General features: G+C 35.7%; 1 protein-coding gene across 2 annotated transcripts in view; it reads right to left on the bottom strand.

Annotated features, from left to right (window-relative positions):
* FOCAD (focadhesin) overlaps window positions 1–22,655 on the bottom strand; it is a 274,973-nt gene that overhangs the window by 140,140 nt on the left and 112,178 nt on the right. For both annotated transcript variants that reach the window (XM_036331270.1, XM_036331271.1), the window contains 4 exons: window positions 6,062–6,166; window positions 5,553–5,654; window positions 4,406–4,536; window positions 2,386–2,512 (listed from right to left, as the gene is read on the bottom strand). In XM_036331270.1, the coding sequence (XP_036187163.1) occupies window positions 2,386–2,512; window positions 4,406–4,536; window positions 5,553–5,654; window positions 6,062–6,166 (465 nt within the window). The remainder of the gene's footprint in view (window positions 1–2,385; window positions 2,513–4,405; window positions 4,537–5,552; window positions 5,655–6,061; window positions 6,167–22,655) is intronic.

The raw sequence follows: 22,655 nt of genomic DNA, 5'->3' as shown, positions 1-22,655 counted from the left end.
GAGTTTTCATGGCTGGGATTAGTGTCTTTGTGACGAGACTCCAGAGAGCTGTCTTGTGCCTTCTGCTGGGTGAGACTACAGTGAAAAGACAGCCATCATGAGAACGGTGGCCTTCTATGAACCGGGAAGCATCCCCCACCAGACACTGAATATGCCAGTGCCTTGATCTGGCTTTCCCAGCCCCCAGAGCTGTGAGAAATACATGTGTGCTGTAGCTAAGCCATCCAGCTCATGTTATTTTTGCTGTAGTAGCCTAGATGGATTTAGACAGTATAATCGTGGTCTCAAAATTACCATTATGGGTAGTAGTTTGGGTTGGGGGAATGGATTCGGGGCTAAAAATTCAACAATCCAAAGTGGTTTCCTTTAAGTATAGAAATAAGCGCCAAGAGCCCCAGCAGTGAAGGGATAGGATACCGTTTGGAGAAAGAAATTAAGTCACCATCATTGCGTGAGTTTTAGGGAAAAGATTCAAAAACAAAAACAAAAACCATCTAAAACGTTCCTAATGGCATTGATTATATCTAATTGTGTACCAATATTTCTGGAGCAAGTTCAACACTTAAAAAGCACCTCTATGGACAGATATTACGCTAAGTGTTTTTTGTGTGTAATCGCATTTTATCTTGATTTGAAGAAAGAGAGGCTCAGGGGGTTACGTAAATTAGCCAAAGGAAACAGCTAATGAATGCTACAGGCATGGGATCGTCTCAGCCTGTGAAGATGCTTCCTACCACATCAGGGAATGTTTTTCCTATCTCTGGTCTGAGCTACAATGAATATCTTAGAGAAACGGAATGAGAAAAACAGCACGCACTCTGAGGACATCTTACGCATCAGTAAGCACCAACAGACAAGAGCCCCACAGAAACAGCAGAGGAGGCCGGGGGAACCCAGCGGGATTATAGGCACAATAAGACAAAATGACTATTTTTTAGGGGAAAAAGTTAATTTTAGAAATAAGTTGATTTCTGTTCGGAAAAAATAATAAAGAGAAATATTCCAAAATTATAATAGTGGGCACCATATGGAGGTGAGTGTATAACATTCTCCTCTCAAAGATTCTGTTAAAACCTCATTTAAAGAAAAGGTTTTATGAAAACAATATAATGATTAAGGTGATACTTCCCAATTCTAGATGACTGATGGGAGCGGTAAAATACAAAGTCCTTGGTTTGGCTGTAATAGTCCTCCGTCGGGAAACCCTGAAATTTCTGCCAACTACTGGCACTGAAAACACTGCCCTCCGCGCACAGTTCCCATGCAGCGGTGGACTTTACTGCCTGCTGAAATAAGTGTGTACCCAGAAGAACATTAGTTCATTCTCAGACCCGGTCCTGAGGAAATATCTAACCTGCCTCTGAGGCCTGTTTTCCTCACCTATAAAATGGTGTTATAACCCCTGCATTGCAGAGTTGTTGAAGAACATAAATGAAAAGTGCTCAGCACAGGGACACGAGCATATGAACATTCAATCCAGCCACTGCTTGTATTATTGTATTACATTCATTACCATCATATCAAGCATAATTATCACAAGCTAAAATAATTCTACTTAGTCTCTTTCTCTAAAAAGGCACAATTTTGCGTAGGTATGTTCACTCTGGCAAGAACCAAAGTGTGGTTAGTGAAGGATCACTTCTGTCATTATCACATTTCTCCCAGCAGCAGAGACTCTCTGCTGGGCTGTCATTTGTGAGCTGTCTGAAGATCAGAAAATGAGTTCGAGCCTCAGTTCTAACACTGATGCATCCAAACGGATCACTAGGAAAGCAAGGCTCCTTAGCCAGTCTGCAAGCCAGCAATAACGGTTGCTGGTTATGAAAATGCCACTAGTCCAGCGGTTCTCAACCTGTGGGTCGCGAACAATGAAAATACATCCTGCATGTCAGATATTTACATTACGATTCATAACAGTAGCAACATTACAGTTATGAAGTAGCAACGAAAATAATTTTATGGTTGGGGGTCACCATAACATGAGGAACTGTATTAAAGGGTCGTGGCATTAGGAAGGTTGAGAACCACTGCTAGTCCATCCCAACCTTTTCACCTCATCTGCTTGTAAGGCTCTCTAATCACGAAACTAAGAAGCAAATGTATTCAAGAATTCTCCTATAAGCATAACTTTCCTTTCTATATTAACAGAAATAAATAAGAGAATAAATAATTCTCTAGAGAATGTCTACATAACCAGATGTTTCAAGTCTCCCCTCTACAAAGAATGGGTAAAGTAGAAGGTCTTGCTTCACTCTCTCAACCCAAAATCCCTGGGAATGAATATCCAAACTTTCAGTTACTTGAATCTGATCTTACATCCTCGTAACTAATATACCTTGTAAATTCTTTTCTTCACAATTATACAAGCCAGTTCAAAGAGCCTACCTCGGCTTGGCAGAGTGCATGGAGACCTTGTAACACCAAGGCCGCTGGGGTGGCCTGATCAGGCTTGGTGCACTCGTTCAGCACCTGGGAAATGGCGGCCAGCATGTCTGCGCCGTGCTGATAGGGCCTGCAGGAAACGACAGTTCAGAAAGAGATGACAGCCAGAGAGCTCTATTACCGTCTCCTGGTCTTTTGTCTGAACAAAAAGCATTAAAGCTTGTCTTTACCCTTCTGCCTCCTAAATATTGACCCTCAAATAATAACACCATGTATTTTTCTTCAAAGATGGTCATCATTGTCATTTTCGCTCTAACTTAAGGCACATTTTTGACATAGAAATATTACCCCAAAAGGAAGACACTTCTTAAATATATTCTCCCCAAATCATAAATGTCTGAACTGACAAAATTTCCAGCCTATCAATGGTGAAAAGAACTGACTTACCTTAGTGAGACTGTCCATAAGAAGAGAGCCAAGCCTGCCCAGAAGTTGCTCTGGTATCAGACACTGACTACAAAAGCAGTACTGGAGGTCACAAGGTCATTTATGATCGTAGTGATACTAACCAAAGGGGCTATACCTACTACACAATGTGACAATGATGATGATGATGATAGTAATATGAATTACATATATAATTATATATATAAGTGAAAGAGCATCTACCCAAGCACTGTGCTGAATTCACTCACTCTTCCTCCTCCCCTCCCTCTCCGCTCGATCCCACATACGTTGTGCTCTCCACAGATGGCTTTTAACTCAGGTCAGCCTGTGCATTACTTCAGTGATATAATACTGTTCTCTAATTGACAAAATATCCAGTGGTGAAATCCAGCCTGACTGGAACGCTATTGTTTTCCTGTCCTGACAAACAGAAATCACTTTCCAAAGCTGGAAAAGCTGACGGATCTTGAGGGGGTAACTGAAAGGAGCACTGGGTAAGTTCTCAAAAGACTGTCGCCCAAGCGGCAGCTTTATGAATGCAAGATTGAACTGTCAGATAATAATCTCTCATCTCTAAAACGCTTCCCATGCCAACACTCCCACAGCAGCCAGACTCTCAGGTCTTGTGTTGGATGTGCGTAACTTTTAGACTGAGGTCACCCTTGTATTTGCAAAAGGCTGAGGCTTAGAAGAGACGCAGAAATGCCGAGGCTTCGATACAGTCTGACCCGAGAGTTTTCCTGAAACACTCAATACGGTCGGTCACCTGGGCCAGTGAGCAGCATATGGGCCAACCCATTCATTGCACAACTTTAGAAGTACCATTCACAGTGTCATTACGGACAAAAATGAGATATACCCCCGCCCCCAACCCACCCCCCGGAATTCTACAGTGCAGAGGCGACACATATGGAATCGCAGGATTACAACTCATTCAAATGTCTCAAATCTATTTCCTCCCTAAATATTTTTACCTAACTCTACTCAAGAAAACACGCTGGAGCTTTGCTTGGTGCTAATGCAGTCATGTCCCCTCCTACCTATTTATCAATCCATACTCTAGACCAGCAGGTCATCTCTCGAATATCTCCATACCCTCCTAAACCCTACAGCATACATGGGAATTCAAGATCATTTCCTTCCTTGTCGTAATTCCTAATAATCAACTCCATGCAATGGGTTACAAACAAGGCCTTCTCTGTTAAGACTATAAAAGTCAACACAACACTGGGAGAATATAAGGACAATTGGACTATAGTCCACTGCTTAGGTCACAGGGATTTATATAAGGAAAAATAAAATACATAAACTCATATGCTTTAGTACAATACTCAATTGCTATCCAGAAAAGGATATGAATATCCTACAAAGCTAGATTAGATATAAAACATGCTTGCTTGTCAAAGTTATTTTTCAATCTTACTAAATTTTACAATCAGAAAACTTAAATTGAAAAATAATTTATTCTTACTCACATATATTCTACCCACCTTTCCTAGATTCTTGCTTGCAATAAAATAATAAATGCAAAATAATAAATCATGATATACATTCTCAAGGGGTAAGCACATCTTACCTTTGCTTACATATGTCTCTGATGGATGCCGCTTTAGCGATAAGTTTCTCCCACTGGACTTCCTTGCCCGCGGACAGAGAGGGTGCCTCGGACATGGCCATGAACCGCTGCAGTTCAGGATAGACACGATCCTAAAAAGACAAGTTCACAAAAAAGGCAATTTCCCAATTTGAGTTGAATAATCATTATTTCCTGTTATGCAGCATTTTTCTCTCCAAATCTCCCATTTGCATTGCAAATTATAATGTCTTTCTTCTAATCAGCAGGGAAGAATGCTGTTTTGATTGCTGGGGATTTCTTACAGTCCCATGCACTGTTCATCTCATAAAACAAGATTACTTTATCCAGCAAAGCTATCATTCAGAATTGAAGGTCAGATAAAGAGCTTCACAGATAAGGAAAAGCTAAAGGAGTTCATCACCACCAAACCAGGATTATATGAAATGCTGAAAGGTATCCTTTAAGAAGAGGAAGAGGAAGAAAAAGGTAAAGATACAAATTATGAACAACAAATATGCATCTATCAACAAGTGAATCTAAGAATCAAGTGAATAAATAATCTGATGAACAGAATGAACTGTTGATTATAATAGAATCAGGGACATAGAAAGGGAATGGACTGACTATTCCTGGGGGGGAAAGGGGTGTGGGAGATGCAGGAAGAGACTGGACAAAAATTGTGCACCTTTGGATGAGGACAGTGGGTGGGGAGTGAGGGCGGAGGGTGGGGCGGGAACTGGGAGGAGGGGAGTTATGGGGGGGAAAAAAGAGGAACAAATGTAATAATCTGAACAATAAAGATTTAATTAAAAAAAAAAAAAAAAAAGACAAAAGTGGTTACACCTCACCCTAATTACAAAGGCTCTAATCAGTTATCATATTTTTATTACTTTCCCACACACATGGAAAAATAAATTTCAGAATCAAAGAAATAAGATTATTTCCCAGTCTCAATTTCTCGGAGTCAATCACAACTGACTGCATTACTGATCACAAGCATCACACTGCATCAAATTTCTCCACGCGGTCACTGATGTCGCACACTACTACTACTATGTCAAAGCACCGCCATACATAATGACAAAATCAGTTTTCGTCACTGAAAAAAACATGTTTAATACTTACACAAGTGTGTATCTGAGCTCACCTGCTTTTCCCACAAAGATGTCAACAAGCGCAAAGTGACAGCTCGTAGTTGTGGAGTGGTTCCAAGAAGTTGAATTACTCGTAGAATTTGTCCTATGCACACCTAGGAAATATTTTAAAATTTTAGGTTTCATAGATGTAAGTGTACATAATCCCCAGGTTACCAAAAGAATTAAAACCCCCCTCATCATAAAATAAAGACCTAAATGGAACTTTATTACAGTATTAACGTCTTCTCAAAGGTTGGGGGTACCTTTGAAATGTTAGGTAGCAATCTTAGGAACATAAAGACCTTATTTCAGATAATAACCAATGGAAAAACTTGGCTACTAATTGATTTAAAAGAATTATGCTTCAGATATCTTAATAAATACATTTGGCCCAACAAGGGAAGCAGTGATCACAGCAAAATTAAAGGCTCAAAATTTCATATGATACCAACCAAAATTCAATGTATTATTCATGACTCACTTTCTTTTTTCCTTCAAGTAAATTGGATAATATACAAACCTTGTGAACACCAAGTGTAGGTAAAGTATATAAGATATCAATGTATAATGCAGGCTCCAGTGGTCTTCCCAATTTGAACATCAAAACTGGAATCAAATTTGGTACCTGAAGTGAATTTAAAGAATATATTAATTATGCCTTATGAAGGAAATCAACCTGGAAAGCAATCACTATTCATTTTTATTCAAAGGAGTATTATAAATATATATGAATTAGAAGACTGAGAAACAGTCAGTTAGCAATTTGTTGTTGATGGTAATTTTATAGCGCCACTAATATTCTCTCTCTTATATGATTAGCTGCCAGATACCAATCAAAAAAATGTTTTTTCTTAAGCAACTATGATATTACTCTAAGCAACACAAAACTAATAAGATATATACTGCCCCAAAGAAATTTATAGTTCTAATGAGCAGCTATACTTAGGATATAGAAATAATAAACTAACTCCACATATTGAAATATTCAATTATGTTATTCCAATATGAAATAATTAAAATCAGTTCTACTGTAAGGAGGGGGTGTTAATAAGCAAGGCCCCCATTTCAATACCTATGCATAACACAATGAAACAAAAAGAGCAATTCATTTGTGGGTCAAGAGACTTAATGGTGTTAATTTAAGATAGTAATATTTCCCAAGTAGATCTACAGGCTCAATGTAATGCCTACCAAAATCCCAACTGGCTTCTTTGGCAAAATTAAGGAAGTAATCCTAGAATTCATATGGAACAGCAAGGGAATCCAATAGCCAAAATAATCTTGAAAAATAAGAACAAAACTTGAGAATTCAAAATTCCCAATTTCAAATTTGACTCTAAAGCAAAGGTAATCAAAACAAGGTGGTACTGGCATAAGAATAGAAATACAGATCAATGAAAAAAAATACTCAGATGTCATTAAATTAAAAATACTCAGATGTCAAAAGATACTGTAAGATGAAAAGACAACACACAAAATAGAAAATATTTGCAAATCATATATCTAGTAAGGGACTTGTATCCAGAATATATAAAGAATTCTTGTAACTCAATAATAAAAGGACAAATGACCCAATTTTAAAAGAACAAAGAATCTAAATAGATATTTCTCCAAAGAAGATAAATGGCCAGTAAAAACAGGAAAAGATACTCAGCCATCATTAGCCATGACATAAATAAAAATCAATACCAGAATGATTTACTATTTCACACCCAATAGGATGCCTATAATAAAAAGCAAACAGACAATAGCAAGTGTTGGCAAGTATGTGGAGACCCTCAGACACTGCTAGTGGGAGTGTAAATTGGTACAAATACTTTGGAAAACAGTCTCAACTGGTTAAAGAGAATTACCGTATTATCTAGTAATTCTACTTCTAAACATATACCAAAAAGAAATAAAAATATGCATCCACACAATACATGAACATAATGTTCATAGCAGCATAATTCATAATAGCCAAACAGTAAAAACAACCCAGTGTTCAACTGATGAATGGATAAATAAAATGTAGTCTAGCCATACAATGTAAAGTTATTTGTCCATAAAAAGGAATAGGAGTCAATATGGATGAAACTTGAAAACACTGTATAAAGTGAAGCCACTGACAAAAGACCACATATTGTATGGTTCCATTGATACAAAATGTCCAGAATAGGCAAATATACAGAGAGAAGGTAATTGCTTAGGATTGGGCGTTGTAGGAAAAAATGGGGAGTGATTACTAATGGGTACAAGGTTTCTTTGCTGGGAAGGATGATAAAAATGTTCTCAAATTATATGTAATCATGTTTGCACAATTCTGTAAATATACTAACAGTCATTGAATTGTACACTTCGAATTATATGGAATGTGAATTATATCGTAATATATTCTTTTAAAAATTTAATTAAAAATTATTGAGTGAATACCTACTATGAGCAAGAAACTACTTAAACATGCACAAAAATTTTCGTTTCCATATAGTGCATTTTAGTTTTGTTGGCTAGAATTTGTTGAATGTTCTCTACCTGCTGTAATCTTAGAAAGCCTATTTCTTCTTAGCTTAGAAGGTATATACTTTAATTCAATTTCAAGGGGGAAATAACATCTTAACCCTACCACCAAAAATGTAACAGTTAACAGTTCATTCATTAATGAGCCTGATCATGGTATACCAGGGCAGCATTTAAAGATATGCATGTAATGGCTATAGACTCACAGCACAGCCAGATTTATGACTTTTAACAATTGCTGGTGCTCTGTTAGAACAGAAGTTCCATCATCCTCACCTTGAGCAAATGAAGGGAGACAAATTTTTGAATTGGCTTCTCATTCCCCATTTTAATTAAAAACAAAAGGTTATCTTGGATTGTCTGTGTGTCTCTCAATGAATTACCCCTTCTGGGAAGAGTTCTACCCAGGCACTGACAGATTCTGAGTTCTGGGAAGGGCAAGCAGCACATTTAGTGGCATTTTATAAAATAAAATAATTTATTTAGTTGTGTGGCTCTTAAAAAACTGCTTTAATTATATTGTCAGGAAAGAAATAAAGAACTGTGTTTATGCTAAAGAGTACAGCTTCTTTATGAGCCTTAGAACTAAAGAAGTAGGTAAGGGTGTTTCTTTTCTCTGGCAAGTTCAGTAATGTTCTCTCTTACAGCAAGTTCTCTTAGGCCTAATACAGTTCTTGATGCTATTATAACCCAAATTAAATTCTCAGGTCAATGGAATCCCAAACAGGTGTTATTTCATCAGGAAAAGACAGATGTAGATATATAGGTGTGGACAATTTTTTACATGAAGCACGACTGTTGTTTTCCTAATGAAGTAACATACATGTGTATTTATCGACTTCCTTGAGAGGTCATATGAGCTCTTGGTTCCTCTGCTCCTGGCTCTCTACACTCAGGAGTAAGGGCCCTATAATAACCCAAGTTAAGACCTTTGGGGTTTCATGAAACTCAATGCTTTCTTTACTCTCCTGCAGAATCCAAGTCCTTAGTAAACATATTAATTTAAAATGATGGGATTACTAAGGAGCCCCATAATGCTATAAGCAGATTTCTCAGCAAAAAAATAGTGAAAGTCAAAGGGGTGAAGGGTGATATATTCAAAGTGCTGGAAGAGAAAAAAAGCCAAAAATACTATATTAAGAAAAATTTTTCCAGATACACAAAAGCTGATAGAGTTTATCCATTAGACCTGCCTTATAAGAAATGCTAACAGGAGTCCTTCAAGTTGAAAGGAAAGAACACTAGAAAGCAATACAAAAGCATATGAAAGTACAAAGCTCACTGATAACAGTAAATATATAGAAAAGTACAGAATACTGCAATACTGGAGCATAAATCACTTTTAGTTCTGGTATAGAAGTGCAAAGACAAAAATATAAATAACTATAACTGTAAAAATATGGTAATAGATACACAATATAAAAAGATGTAGCCTGTGACATCAAGAACATAAAGTGTGGGGAATAAAAAAGTAGAACTTTTGTGTGGAATTGGAGCTGTTGTTATCAGTTCAAAATAGACTGTTATAACTATAAGATGTTTTCTGTAAGCCCCAGGGTAACCACTAAGAAAATACCTATACAAGACACATAAAAGATAATGAATAAGGATGCAAAGCATGTCACTACAAAAAAAAAAAAAATCAATGAGACATAAGACAGCAGAGGAAATGAGAGAAAAAAGCTATGAGACAGAAAATAATTAACAAAATGGCAATAGTAGGTCCTTTCCTATCTGTAGTTTAAATTTTAATGGGATAACCTCCTCAATCAAAAGACAGTGATGCCCTGGTCAGGTGGCTCCATTGGTTGGAGCATCCTCCCATGCACCAAAAGGTTGTGGGCCAGTTCCAGGTTGGGGCATGTGTCTGGGTAGCAGGTTTGATCCCTGACCAGGGCATGTGGGGGAGTATGGTGGGGTGGGAGGCAACTGATCAATGTTTCCCTCTCTCTATCCTCCTTCCTCCCTCTCTATCTCTCTCTTTCTCTCTCTCTCTCAAATCAATTAAAAACACATTTTAAAAAGAGTGACTAAAAGTATAACAAACAAGATAGAAATAAGAGTCCTTATAGAAGGACTCTTATAGAAGAGTGTAATATCTATAAGAGATTCACTTTACATTTAAGGACATACATAGGCTAAAAGTAATAGAATGAAAAAACATTCCATGCAAATGGTAACTGAAAGAGAGCAAGTGCAACCGTACTTATGTCACACAAAATAGACATACAGTCACAGAGACAAATAATATTATATACGATAAAAAGGTCAATTCGCTAGGAAGATAGACTATATAAATATATACACACCCAACATCAGAGCAATATATGTATACCCAACTGTATAGAACTGAAGGGGGAAGTAGGAACACAAATATCAGTAGGAGATTTCATTGCTCCACTTTAAATAATGGGCATAACATCCAGACAGAACAAGGAAAGAGAGGACAAGCACAACCCTATAGACCAAATGGACTGATCAGATATATAAAGAACATTCCATCCAACAGCAGCAAAGTATGAAAGGAGACATCACAACTAATTCCACAGAAATAAAAAGGATGACAAGAGATAACTATATATAATTATAGCACAACAAATTCCTGGAACATACAACTCACCAAGACTGAATTGTGAAGAGATAGAAAACCTAACAGACAAATAACAAAGAAGGAGATTGAATCTGCCATAAAAAACCTCCCAACACAGAAAAGCCCAAAACCAGACGGCTTTCAGATGAATTTTACCAAACATTTTAAAAAAGAACTAACACCAATTCTCAAACTCTCCCCCCAAAATTAAAGAGGCAGGAACACTTCCATATTGAACAATATGAGACTGAAAGCTTTTCCTTGAAGATCAGGAAAAAAGCAAGGATGTCCATCCACTCTTGTCATTTCTATTCATAGTACATAGCATTAGTAGAACACAGAACACAGCACTGAAAGTCCTAGCCAGAGCAATTAGGCAAGAAAGAGAAACAAAACTCATCCAAATCAGAAAGGATAAAGTAAAATTATCTCTGTTTGCAGGATTCTAATCCTGCAAAAAACTTTTAATAACTGAATTCGGGAAAGTAGCAGGATACAAAATGAACCAAAAAATGGTTGTGTTTTCATATACAAACAACAAACAATCTGAAAAGAAAACTAAGGAAACTGTCTAAAATCACACTAAAAAAATAACACAAAATACTTAGGAATACATTTAACTATGGGAATAAAAGACTTGTATACTGAAAACTACAAAACATTGCTAAAGAAATTAGAGGACATAAATAAATGGAAAGACATCTTGTGTTCATGGATTGGAAAATTTAATATTGTTTAAATGTCCATAATGCCAAAAGCAACCTGCAGCTTCACTGCTATCCCTATTAAAATCCCAATGGCATTTTTGCACAGTAAAAATAAATCATATTATTCATATGGAACCATAAAAGCCCCTGAATAACCAAGACAATTCTGAGAAAGAATAAAGCCGGGTTCCTCACACTTCCTTTCTTCAAAAGACATTACAAAGCTACAGTAATCAAAACAGCATGATATTGGCACAAGACAGACAAACAGACGATGGAACAGAATAGAGAGCACAGAAACAAACCCATGCATATTAATTTATTACAATTGAGAAAGTATAGTCTCTGCAACCCAATGGTGCTAGAAAAATTGGATATCTGCATGCAAAGAAGGATACTGGACCCCTATCTTACACATACACAAATAAGTAACTCAAAATGAATTAAAGGCTTAAAGCTAAGACCTGAAATTATAAAGCTCCTAGAAAAAAACACAGGGGCCTGGCCAGCGTGACTCAGTGGTTGAGCATCTACCCGTGCACCAGGAGGTTGCTGGTGCGATTCCAGGTCAGGGCACATGCCATGGTGTCAGGCTTGATCCCCAGTAGGGGGCATGCAGGAGGCAGCCGATCAATGATTCTCTCTCACCATTGATGTTTCTATCGCTCTCTCCCTCTCCCTTTCTCTCTCTGAAATCAGTAAAGACATATTTTAGAAAACATAGGGGGAAAACATCATAACATTGATTTTGGCAATCATTTCTTGGACATGATACCAAAAGCACAGACAACAAAGGCAAAAACAGGCATGTGGGTCTAAATCAAACTGGAAAGCTTCTGTGCAGCAAAGGAAACAATCAACTTAGTAAAAAAAAAAAAAAAAAGACAACTTACAAAACGATATAAAATATTCGCGAACTATACGTCTGATAAGGGTTTAATACCCAAATATATTAGTAAGTCCTACAACTCAACAAATAAATAACCCAATTAAAAAGCGAGCAAAGAACTTGAGTAGACATTTCTGAAGAAGAAATAAAATGGTTACAGGTATATGAAAAGGTTCTTAAAATCACTAATCACTGAAGAGATGGAAATCAAAACCACAGTGAGATATCACCTCATACCCAGTTAGAGGGCCATTGTCAATAAAATAGAAAATAACAAGTGTTTGGCAAGGATGTGGAAAAATTGGAACCCTTGTGCACTGTTGGTGGAATGTAAAATGGTACAGCTACTATAAAAAACAGTATGGAGGTTCCTCAAGGAATTATAAGTAAAACTAATATATGATCAAGCAATCTGAGTTCTGGGAGTTTCAGTACAGGCAGTAAATAGTCTCTTTTAAATTTTATTCACCAAAAAAAACCCCCATTAACTGCACAGTTGCTGTTAGTTGCCTGTTCTAAAACAAGTCTTTTTATTGAAATACAAACTTTTCTGTAACAATTTATGAAATATAAAGAGACTAATTTTTTTACTTAACTTGGCACTGTTAGTTTTTATAATGAAACACGTATAGGCATTTTCGAAAATATTTCACAAGAACTGAAATCAGGATCCCAAAGAGATAGTTGCACTCCCATGTTCATTGCAGCATTCTTCCCAATAGCCCAAGTATGGAAACAACCTAAATATCTACTGACAAATGAATGGATAAAGAATACAATGTCATATTATCCAGACATTTACTGCAACATGAGTTAACCTCGAGGCATTATGCTATGTGCAGCAAGCCAGTCACAGAAGGACAAATACTGCATGACTTGACTTGCGTGAGGTTTTGGAAGTGCTCAGTCTTACAAGAAGAAAGTAGAATGAGGGTTGCCAGGGGTTAGAGGGAAGAGGAAATGGTGAGGAAATGGTGTTCAATGGGTATGGAGTTCACTCTTGCAAGATGAAAAATTGTATACAATACGATACGGTACATTTAACTTTTTGATGAGGTATACTTTATGTTATGTGTTTACTACAATTTTAAAAAAGAATCAGGGCTTGTTTTTTCTTAAGAGTCAGAAGAGACTTTGTCAAGTTCAGATGAATGAACACAGGCCTAGAGGGGTCACAAAGTTAGCTGATGGCAGAGTGAGGATGGGAGTCCCTGTCTTAGTTCGCCCCTCCATTCCACCTTGGCAGAGTGAAAGCAATCAGAGTCCAGGCTGCCTATAACAGGATGGAGAACTATTGTGCCACTGTTCTCCCTGTATTTGGACAAAACACAGGAAAAAATAATCAGAAGAGACACAAACCAGCATCTCCCTGTAGCGTATCATATGCAGAATGGAGTACAGAAGTTTAACTTGGATTCTATGAAAAATGTCCGTGTTGGCAACACCATATGAAGTTACACAGATAACAGAATAATCTTTCACACAATTCTATAATGAAAATCCTGAGTAGTGCTATCTACTCATACATTCTGAGACATAAAAAGGGTTTGTTTATTATTCACTTTAGTTGTTAAAAGAATATATATATATATATATATATATATATATATATATATATATACTTGATGTTTATAACTATCTCTCTATTTTGAAAGTATGAGATAGTTCATATTTTATTACTATATGAGAAATGTAGTAATAAATTAATGTAAATAGAAAACAAAGATACCAGTGAAAAGAAATAACTCAAGACATGATCATCTAATGGAAGAGGCAAAAACTGAGAGCAGTATCTGCTTTTTCCTTTTTTCAGACTTATGTTTTATAAAACTAGATGTGAACTACAAAAGTAAATTCTTAGTTTGTATTTTATCCATATCCTTAGATTAGATAAATGCTGAACCACCTTTGCATAAGACTTTCTTCTATGGAAAAAATGGAAGTAAATTTTAAGTACACAAGTACATTTGTCATTTATAAAACAGGGGTAAGATAACAGTATGTGCTAGGTTGGAAAAAAAAAAACACAACACCATGAATTTTATATAACAGAATGAATACGCTTGAATGGTTCTTACAAACAGAAGCATAAATGACATTACTTTATAATTTTAACATCAAAACTTTAAAAAAATCATTCTACAAAAAATGGGCACAATTTCTATTATGCCTTTGAACATCAGTTAATCCCAGCTTCCTAATTACTTGACATTTCTATTCATGGTATCTTCTCATTACTTAAGTAATACACTGGAAAGCAGCCCACAGACAGAAGTGCTGAAAGCTAATCACCCCTTCCACTTATGAGGAATCTGCAGGCATGTAGCAACATCAGAGACGTGAAAGCATAGTTTATACTATTCTGTAGTTCAAATTATATTTATATCATAACATTATAATTAAGTTAATGATCTAGGGTCTTGAAGTTTAACCTTTGAGAGTTAAATAATGTCAAGGGAAGAAAGGTATGGAGACTAGCAAAGGCCCCTACCGGGCAATCTTCTGTTTGATATTCACTCTGCTAGTAGCCTTATTCCAGTCCAGCTTGAGCATCAGCTCTGTAATGACTCCTCTAAAAGTTGCAGCTAACATCTACTGAACAGTTCCTATAAACACTCTTCTAAGCACTTACAGAAAATCATGATCATCACCATGTTTCAGATGACAAAACTGAAGCTCATAAAGGCCAAATAATTTGCCCAATGTAATAGGGTTAATACATACTGGAGCTAGGACTGCACCAAAGCCATATACTAGCCACTTTGCGTTAACAAAGGCAGTGATGACATCTTTTTCATCTTGGTATCTCTAGTTCCCAGGATACCATAAAATGCTTTTAGGATGTACAAACTACTCCTATTTTTTTTTTTATCTGTTCCAATTCCATTCAACAAGATAGATTCTGTAACAGTATTGCAGCTATTTGAAACACCTGTATGCATGCATATGAGCAAAACCAATGGACACAGACAGTAGTGGGGGGGGGGGTGCGGTGAGGGCTTGTGCTTGGGGGAGAGGGCTGCCGGGGAGAGGTCAATGGGGGGAAAAGGAGACTTATGTAATACTCCAAACGGGGGAAAAAAAAAAAGCCTATTACTTGCAAAAATAAAAAAAAAAAAGGTACTTAAATAGTACTCTGACTAAATTAACTTAGAATCAGAAAAATTTACCGGTTAGGTAAATGTCACCAGGATATCAAAATGTTGAGGTAAGATTTTCCCAGTATATACTAAAAGGTAAATCACATAAGAGCTCCAAGTATAGGAAAACAGAGGAAAGATCAGACTGGAATAAGATAAAGTATCATATCATCATTTCAGGAGTTTGAAATACTTATAATACAATTACCATGACCTTTCCTGACCTAAACTTGATTAACAGGTTAGTCTCTTTAGCCATCTGAGTCTTCATTATCTCTCAGAGTCAAAGGCAACTTATATATTTGAAAAATGATATATGAAAATTTAATTCATAAAGTAATGATTAGTCACACTATCAATATGTAAAACCATCCGTGAGAAAAGGAGTATAATCAACATCTATTTTTTCAATTGCTAACATTTTGACAACTTGCTATCAATGATAACTATTAATGACTGAATTCTTATAAGCATAAAATTTCCTTCCTGAACAAAAGTACGTTTTACATTTATATCATGGTGCGATCTAAATCTTTGGCAGTCCAACTGGTAGAATAAAAGTTAAAAGCCAATGTCCTATAAGTAAAGTATAATGTGTATCCACTGTATTTTTCCTTTCAATTAGGTACAGTCGACTTCCACTGCTGCCTCTGTCACTGGCAATGTGTTTTCTATCAGAGAGTTGGAAGGAGGAATTTGAATGTCTTCCAACAATGAGATCTAATTAAATGCAGCTCAGCCAGGTAAGCAACTATGTAATAAAACTAGAGCGATTCAATGCTTATGAATTTATTAAAATAGTAAATAACTCACAGAACCCAAAGCTATGACAGTCAGGTCAATTTTATTGGGATATGAAAAACTACACAAGACTGATGATGATAAATGTAAACCACTCCATACTACATTTGAAGTGGGGAAAAAAAATTGAACAGCCGACACAAGTTGGTGAAATAAAAAGCAGGACTCCAAATCTTCTTTCCTTCTTCAATGACAAAAACCGTTTGATGTTCAAATAAGTGATAAATAACTTATACCATGAATTTTATAAGGTCCAAATTCAGTCTCAAATATAAGATTAATCATTAAATGGGGTCAACATAAATCATGGTAAACAAATGATACAGAAAACTAATATTAAGCAAGAAGATTCACACCCAGGATGAAGTAAAATTAATTTAACAAGCCATAAACATAAAGAAAGTATTGATTTAAATTTCTTGGAACAAAGAATAACAAAGAATTCTGATTCCACTGCTTCAAGTAAACAGTGTATTGATAAGGAATAACAGAAAACAGATTTAGTAAACTCCTACCTTGCATAATATTCTGCATTCAGGAAAATTATTAGAGTAGAAAAAAGAAATAAGTATTGTAAGAAGACACTAACAGTCACATCCATAAAAGAAGCAGACTACAAGCCAATAGAAAAAAAATTAAGCCATGAATGGTGTTAGAAAAACTGGTTAGTGGCTTAATAGGGAGGGGAAATTCTAACACATTACCATGCAATAAAAAATTCTAGGTGAATTCCAGAACATCAAAGAGAAATAATCTTTAAAGAATCTAGAAGAAATATTAAGAGAATACATGCTCTCTAGATAGAAAAGAACTCACTAGGCATTAAACAATTGAAAGACTAGTAAGTAAATATAGATACAATTTAAAAGGAAGAAATAAAAAGAGCTGTTAAATTAAAAACATATTAGTACAACAGAAAATTCAATAATGTTGAAAAGATAAAGTTAAGGAAATCTCCCAAAAAGTAGAGTAAAAAAACACAGTGAAAGATTTGGGGAAGAAGGGATAAGAAAATTAGAAGACCAGTACAGAATTCAGGGTCCAACAAGAGAAGTTCCAGAAAGAAACACACACACACGTTAGTAAAGAAAAAGACATTAATTTAAAAAATTTTAAAAATCCCAAGAATTCAAAGACCTGAATTTCCAGATTAAAAGATACACCAGTTATTCAGGACAACAGATGAAAACAGATTCACACAAAGGCACATGATCATGAAATCACAAGAGTTACCAGGGACAAAGAGAAGAGTCTAAAAGCTTCCAGAGAGAAAAAATAAAAATTAGTTTCACACTAACATGTACTCAGCAATTCAGGAATCAGAATAACTTTGGATTTCTCCACAGCAACACCACAAGCTATGGAAGCAAATAAGCAAGATTGTACAGGAATATGAATCTCAACACAGAATTCTACCCCCAGCCAAAGTAACTCAATACCTGCCCCACACTTTCTAATAGTTTGCACTTTCTAATAGTTTATTTTGAAAAAGAAAACAAACATGTGTGTGTGTATAATTACCAACCAATAATCTGACAGTGTAAACTAAAGAATGCAAATATTTTAGGATAAATACAGATTCCTATCCCCCACCCCAAATATGGGCAAAGCATATAAATCTAAAATTCAAAAAGAAAAAAGAAGCAGCAAATGAGAACTTTAAAATTTTTAATCTACTTTTCAAACTGAAAATTATAACAAGAATTTTCTAACATAATAGAGTTTAAAATATTTTTAAATTATAAAAGTTAATGTAAAGATATAGTGAAACTGACATCCTCACATAATTCTGGGGGAATAAAAGATAATACAATGTTTCTAAAAAGAAAACGTTCAAACTTCACTTACAAAGTTCAGCTCCAATCTCAGATTTGCTTCAAAATAATATTACAGAATTGGAGCTGGGGAGGGGAGGGTACAGAAGATACAGACTAGCTACGCGATGACAAATAACTGTTAAGGTTATGGGATGTACATAGTGGGTTTATTCTTTATCTTTATACTAACTTACACTATTCTCTTCCCTTTTGAATATGATTAAAATTTTTCATAATGAAAGGTTTAAATTCTTCTAATTTTGTGTTTCCTCCACATAAATGTATTTTTAAAACAGGAATACAATAAAATCTAAGAGACAAGATCTCTTAGATACACATACAATATATACAATAGCATGCATTATTTTCACATCACATTAAATGAACTAAAAAAAAAAAAAGCAAAACAAAATAAAAGCTTCCATATGAAAAAAACACCAATAAACAAAACATATACCAGGAAAAAATTCTACAAATAGGATATTTTGTTATAACCACAAAGAAGAAGGGCAAAGAGAAACAGAAAATTCTGTGTTCCCATACTACAGAATGGAAGAATTGAAGATAATTGATATAAATATGTAAAAAGGTTAACATCAAAGACAAACTGGTTTGTATTTTGTAATCCCAAGGCCCATACTTAAAGGTATATATGGGTTAAATATAGAAAAGGAGTTATAAAACTATATATTTAGAGGATAGAGTGTGCTGCCCCAAGAAGCACGAAGTTTTCTATAACCAAAGGTACTCAAAATAAAACCATCTACTTAGAAGGTATTAGTGCGTATATTCAAAAATGAAAAAGAGGAGAGGAAATTCTAAGGATTAGAATCTACTACTGAAAATATAGAACATAACCCAAATTAATAAAAATTTAAGTACATATTTCTGAAGAAAATTGTTAACACAGCAGGCCTGAGGAGCCATCTTTAAAAGGCCTGCTTGCAAAGTTCACCTTTGGGTGGGGTCTTGGATGGTAGATCTGGAGAAGGCCTCTAGTACTACGATACTGTTTATATATTTTACATATATTATAAGAATAATACTTTAGTAATATGAAATGTTATTTTACTAAAAGTATTTTTAGTTGTGCTTCAACGAGTGATGGAGTGAACTGGATGTTAAATTCCCGGTAGCCCGAGGACTATTAGGTAGAAGAATAAGAAGTAGAGCAGCAGAAGGATCCTGCAAATGCTAAGTGGAGGAATGAGGCCGAGGGCCAACTTCCTGCCCAAAGGAGATAGTTGATGTCAGGGAACAAAGTCGGGTCATGTTCTCTCCTGCCTTCTTACTCAGCTTACTTTTCAAGGCACATCTAGTCCTTCCTCTCGCCTGATGAACTTGTATGCTCTTCCTTTTCCAAACTGATAGTTCAACTACTCATGCAATACTTATGAAAAAACAGTGTTTTACAACCGCAAAAATATTAAAGGATAATGGAGTAATTGTTTGCCCCTTTCCAGGAAAAGAGTATTCTAAGTACTGTTTGTCACGCTAGCTTTGCACACGACTTTATGTCATATATTTTGGTAACAGTCTTATTCCCAACACTGTGGCCCACACTAGCCTGTGACAACCTTACAGGCAGTTTTCCTTTCCTTCTTTGCATTTGCGCAGGACCACACATACAGCAAATACTCGGTAAACACGAGCTAAATTAAACTCAAGATTAACTACAGAAGGAAGAAAAGGTTAACAAAGTATAAGTTTCAAGACTGGCTACTTCTCTCAGAAAATGCTGCCAGATAGTCCATCACCCTCTTAGTACCTTCCTAAAAACCCACTTTAAATATTATTGTTCTCAAACATTATAGGTTTCTATTACACTGCAGGGACTATGAAGCTATTTTCAGCTAATAAAAGCAATGGGAAGAGTATTTATAAATACATATTTACATCTATATCAAAGAAATGAGCATTGGGATTTTTAGTACTTCCGCACTATTCAACACAGTAGCCACTAGCCACATGTGGCTAGTGAGCAGTTAAAATGCAGCTAGTTCGAGTTGAGATGTGCTGTAAGTGTAAGATATACACAAGATTTGGAAGGTTTAGTATAAGAACTCCATATAAAATATTTCATTAATAGTTTTATTTTGATTACACATTGAAATATTTCAAATATATTGCGTTAAATACAATATATTTTTAAGATTAATTTTACCTATTTATTTTCACTTTTGTTATGTGGCTACCACAAAATTTAAACCTATATATGTGGCTTATATTGTATTTCTACTGAACAGCACAAGCCTCTATTCCCTTTATGTATCTAGATATGCGTAGTTTAACTTGCATACGCACACACAAACACAGGCACACACAGGAAACAGTGATGTCTTCATGCACTTGGGGAATAAAGTATGATAATAAACCCCAAATGGTCAAGGAACATGCCTATTTGGCTAAATAGCTTAGCACTGATCCTAGAACATAATGCAGCAGATAAATAATTGTGAAATGAATAAAAGGACCTATGAAAATCAACTACAATTTTAATAACACATAACTTTAATTAAGCACTGATTATGAACCACATACTATACTCTGGATTATCTCATTTAATCCACATGATGAGTTTAATTACTTGGGTTCTTTTATTATTCTCATTTTACACATGAGAAAACGCAGAGATACACAGAATTATAACAGAACCTCTAGTATATTTTGCAATATTACAAGAAACAATTCGATTTAGAGAGTCTATACAGGAAGTTTACACAACTTTAAATATTTATTGGGTACCGTCTATCACACTTCTACTAGGTGATGTGACATTAAAAGAAATCATAGCTCAATTCAGCAAAATATAAACATGTACAGGTTAAATTCTGTTACAAATTCCCCTATTATTATCCTATAACCTACCAAAATATTAAAAAGCCTGACTAATAACTAATAATTCAGCAACACAAAATTTTTGTTGAATTTAGACTATCTTTTGGAATTCAATGTAAAAACTGGCATTCATATGAAACTTTACAATGATTTTTTCATGTGCAAGTTCTTGTCATCTTTACAATACCCCTGAGAGGTAGGTATTATTAGAGGTTGGGCGGGATCTTACAAGTAGTTAGGTTCAGGATCTGACCCAGGGATACTCCTTAGCAGGCTTTAGCTCTGGTCCTGTGCCTTGCCTTACAGGCTACCATCCAGGATTTGAGGGAAGTGGGAGTAGAGAGGGAGCTTTAGACACGCCACTTGCAAAATTAGTTTGGTTCCAGATTCCTATTACCTTCAGAAATAATAGTCTTGTGCTGAGCAAAGAATGAAAACAGTGTAATTAAAAACTTTGTAGGAGGCTTAAAGAGGCAAGTTTCAAATAACTTACCACTTTCAGAAAAAAGAAAAGCATTTAAATTTAAAATAGGCCTTCATATAGAACTAGTGGCCAGGTGTACAAATTCATACACATTGAAAGGAAATTAATTAGAAGAAATATTTTAATATCGCTATCAGCCTTTCTCTATAATAGAGTGTCAACTAAATTCATGATTGACAATGACAGATGGAAACACATGCGTGCGATTGGCACCAGCAAGAGCTTTATATGTATCATGCATGCGCGAGTCAACTTAGCCTTTCATAGATATAGAACAAACTTGCTTAATTAGACCTGCTTTCTAAGGTAGCTAAACTTTTCCCAGCCCAGTGAAGCACCCCAACTTCTTTTTCAGGTAATTGTCAACAACACAGCAGTAAATATCAACATGACGCAGATTATTATTGTGGATCTGCACAGGGAGAACAAAAGGTAAAATATTTAACTGCAGCGGTGTTTGACTATATTCTGTGCAGTGAGAAAACCTGAAGTCATTTTCAAGGTCCACCATTTCTTACTTCTTTTCAGTCGGGTCAAGTTTCTAAACTTTCTATATATCCATATTCTGGCTAATGAAAAATAAATAGGATTCTACCAAGTCTCCTATTTACCTACTCCAGGACTTCTGTGAGGATCAAATGAGATGAGGCACAGGAAAATGCTTCACAGACATTTGGTTACAGTATAAAGCGTTTCCACAGGCTATAAAGCAAGTTGTGTTCCTGGGCTGAAGAAACTGCAAGGAGGCTAGTCATCGCTAGAAAGAGGACACAGAGCGTTGCTACATGACGTCATTACCCAGACGAAGGGAAAGCCACTTAGCATATTAGCCTTTTCTATACATAGATCATTTAACTAGCATCAATTGGAACGAAGTCATCCCTTATTCAGCTCTCTTTTAAAAACATATTAGGGCTCAAATGTTGGTCCATCTTGAAAAAATAAGCAATATTCCATACACACTAAATGGTCAACTTAATTTTTAATGACTAAGTGACATGGAAAGAATGGTTCAAGCACTTGTAAATACTAAATGTCTGGGTATGTCTTCATTGGCTTCTGAATAGTTTCAAAGAGCAGACATGAGGATTCATTAGCTCTTAGCACATATGAACCTGCTCCAAAGGCAGCCAAGAGAGTTGCCTAGCAACAGTGCATTTTGCATCTCTCATCATCCCCAAAGATGCTGCTGCAGCAGCAGCTAGGTCAAGCCTCTCATTAGCAACCTGACAAAGGGTTTCTATCTCCCATTTTACTAAATTATTTTTATTTCCAGTGAAGCTCAAATATCTATGTCTTCTTCCTACTGACAATGTATTCCCTTCCCTCTATTCCTTCTTACCAAATCACAT

This window comes from Myotis myotis, unplaced genomic scaffold, assembly GCF_014108235.1.
Source record: "Myotis myotis isolate mMyoMyo1 unplaced genomic scaffold, mMyoMyo1.p scaffold_m19_p_12, whole genome shotgun sequence".
NCBI classification, from domain to species: domain Eukaryota; kingdom Metazoa; phylum Chordata; class Mammalia; order Chiroptera; family Vespertilionidae; genus Myotis; species Myotis myotis.
This window is presented reverse-complemented; position numbering and strand designations above follow the sequence as displayed.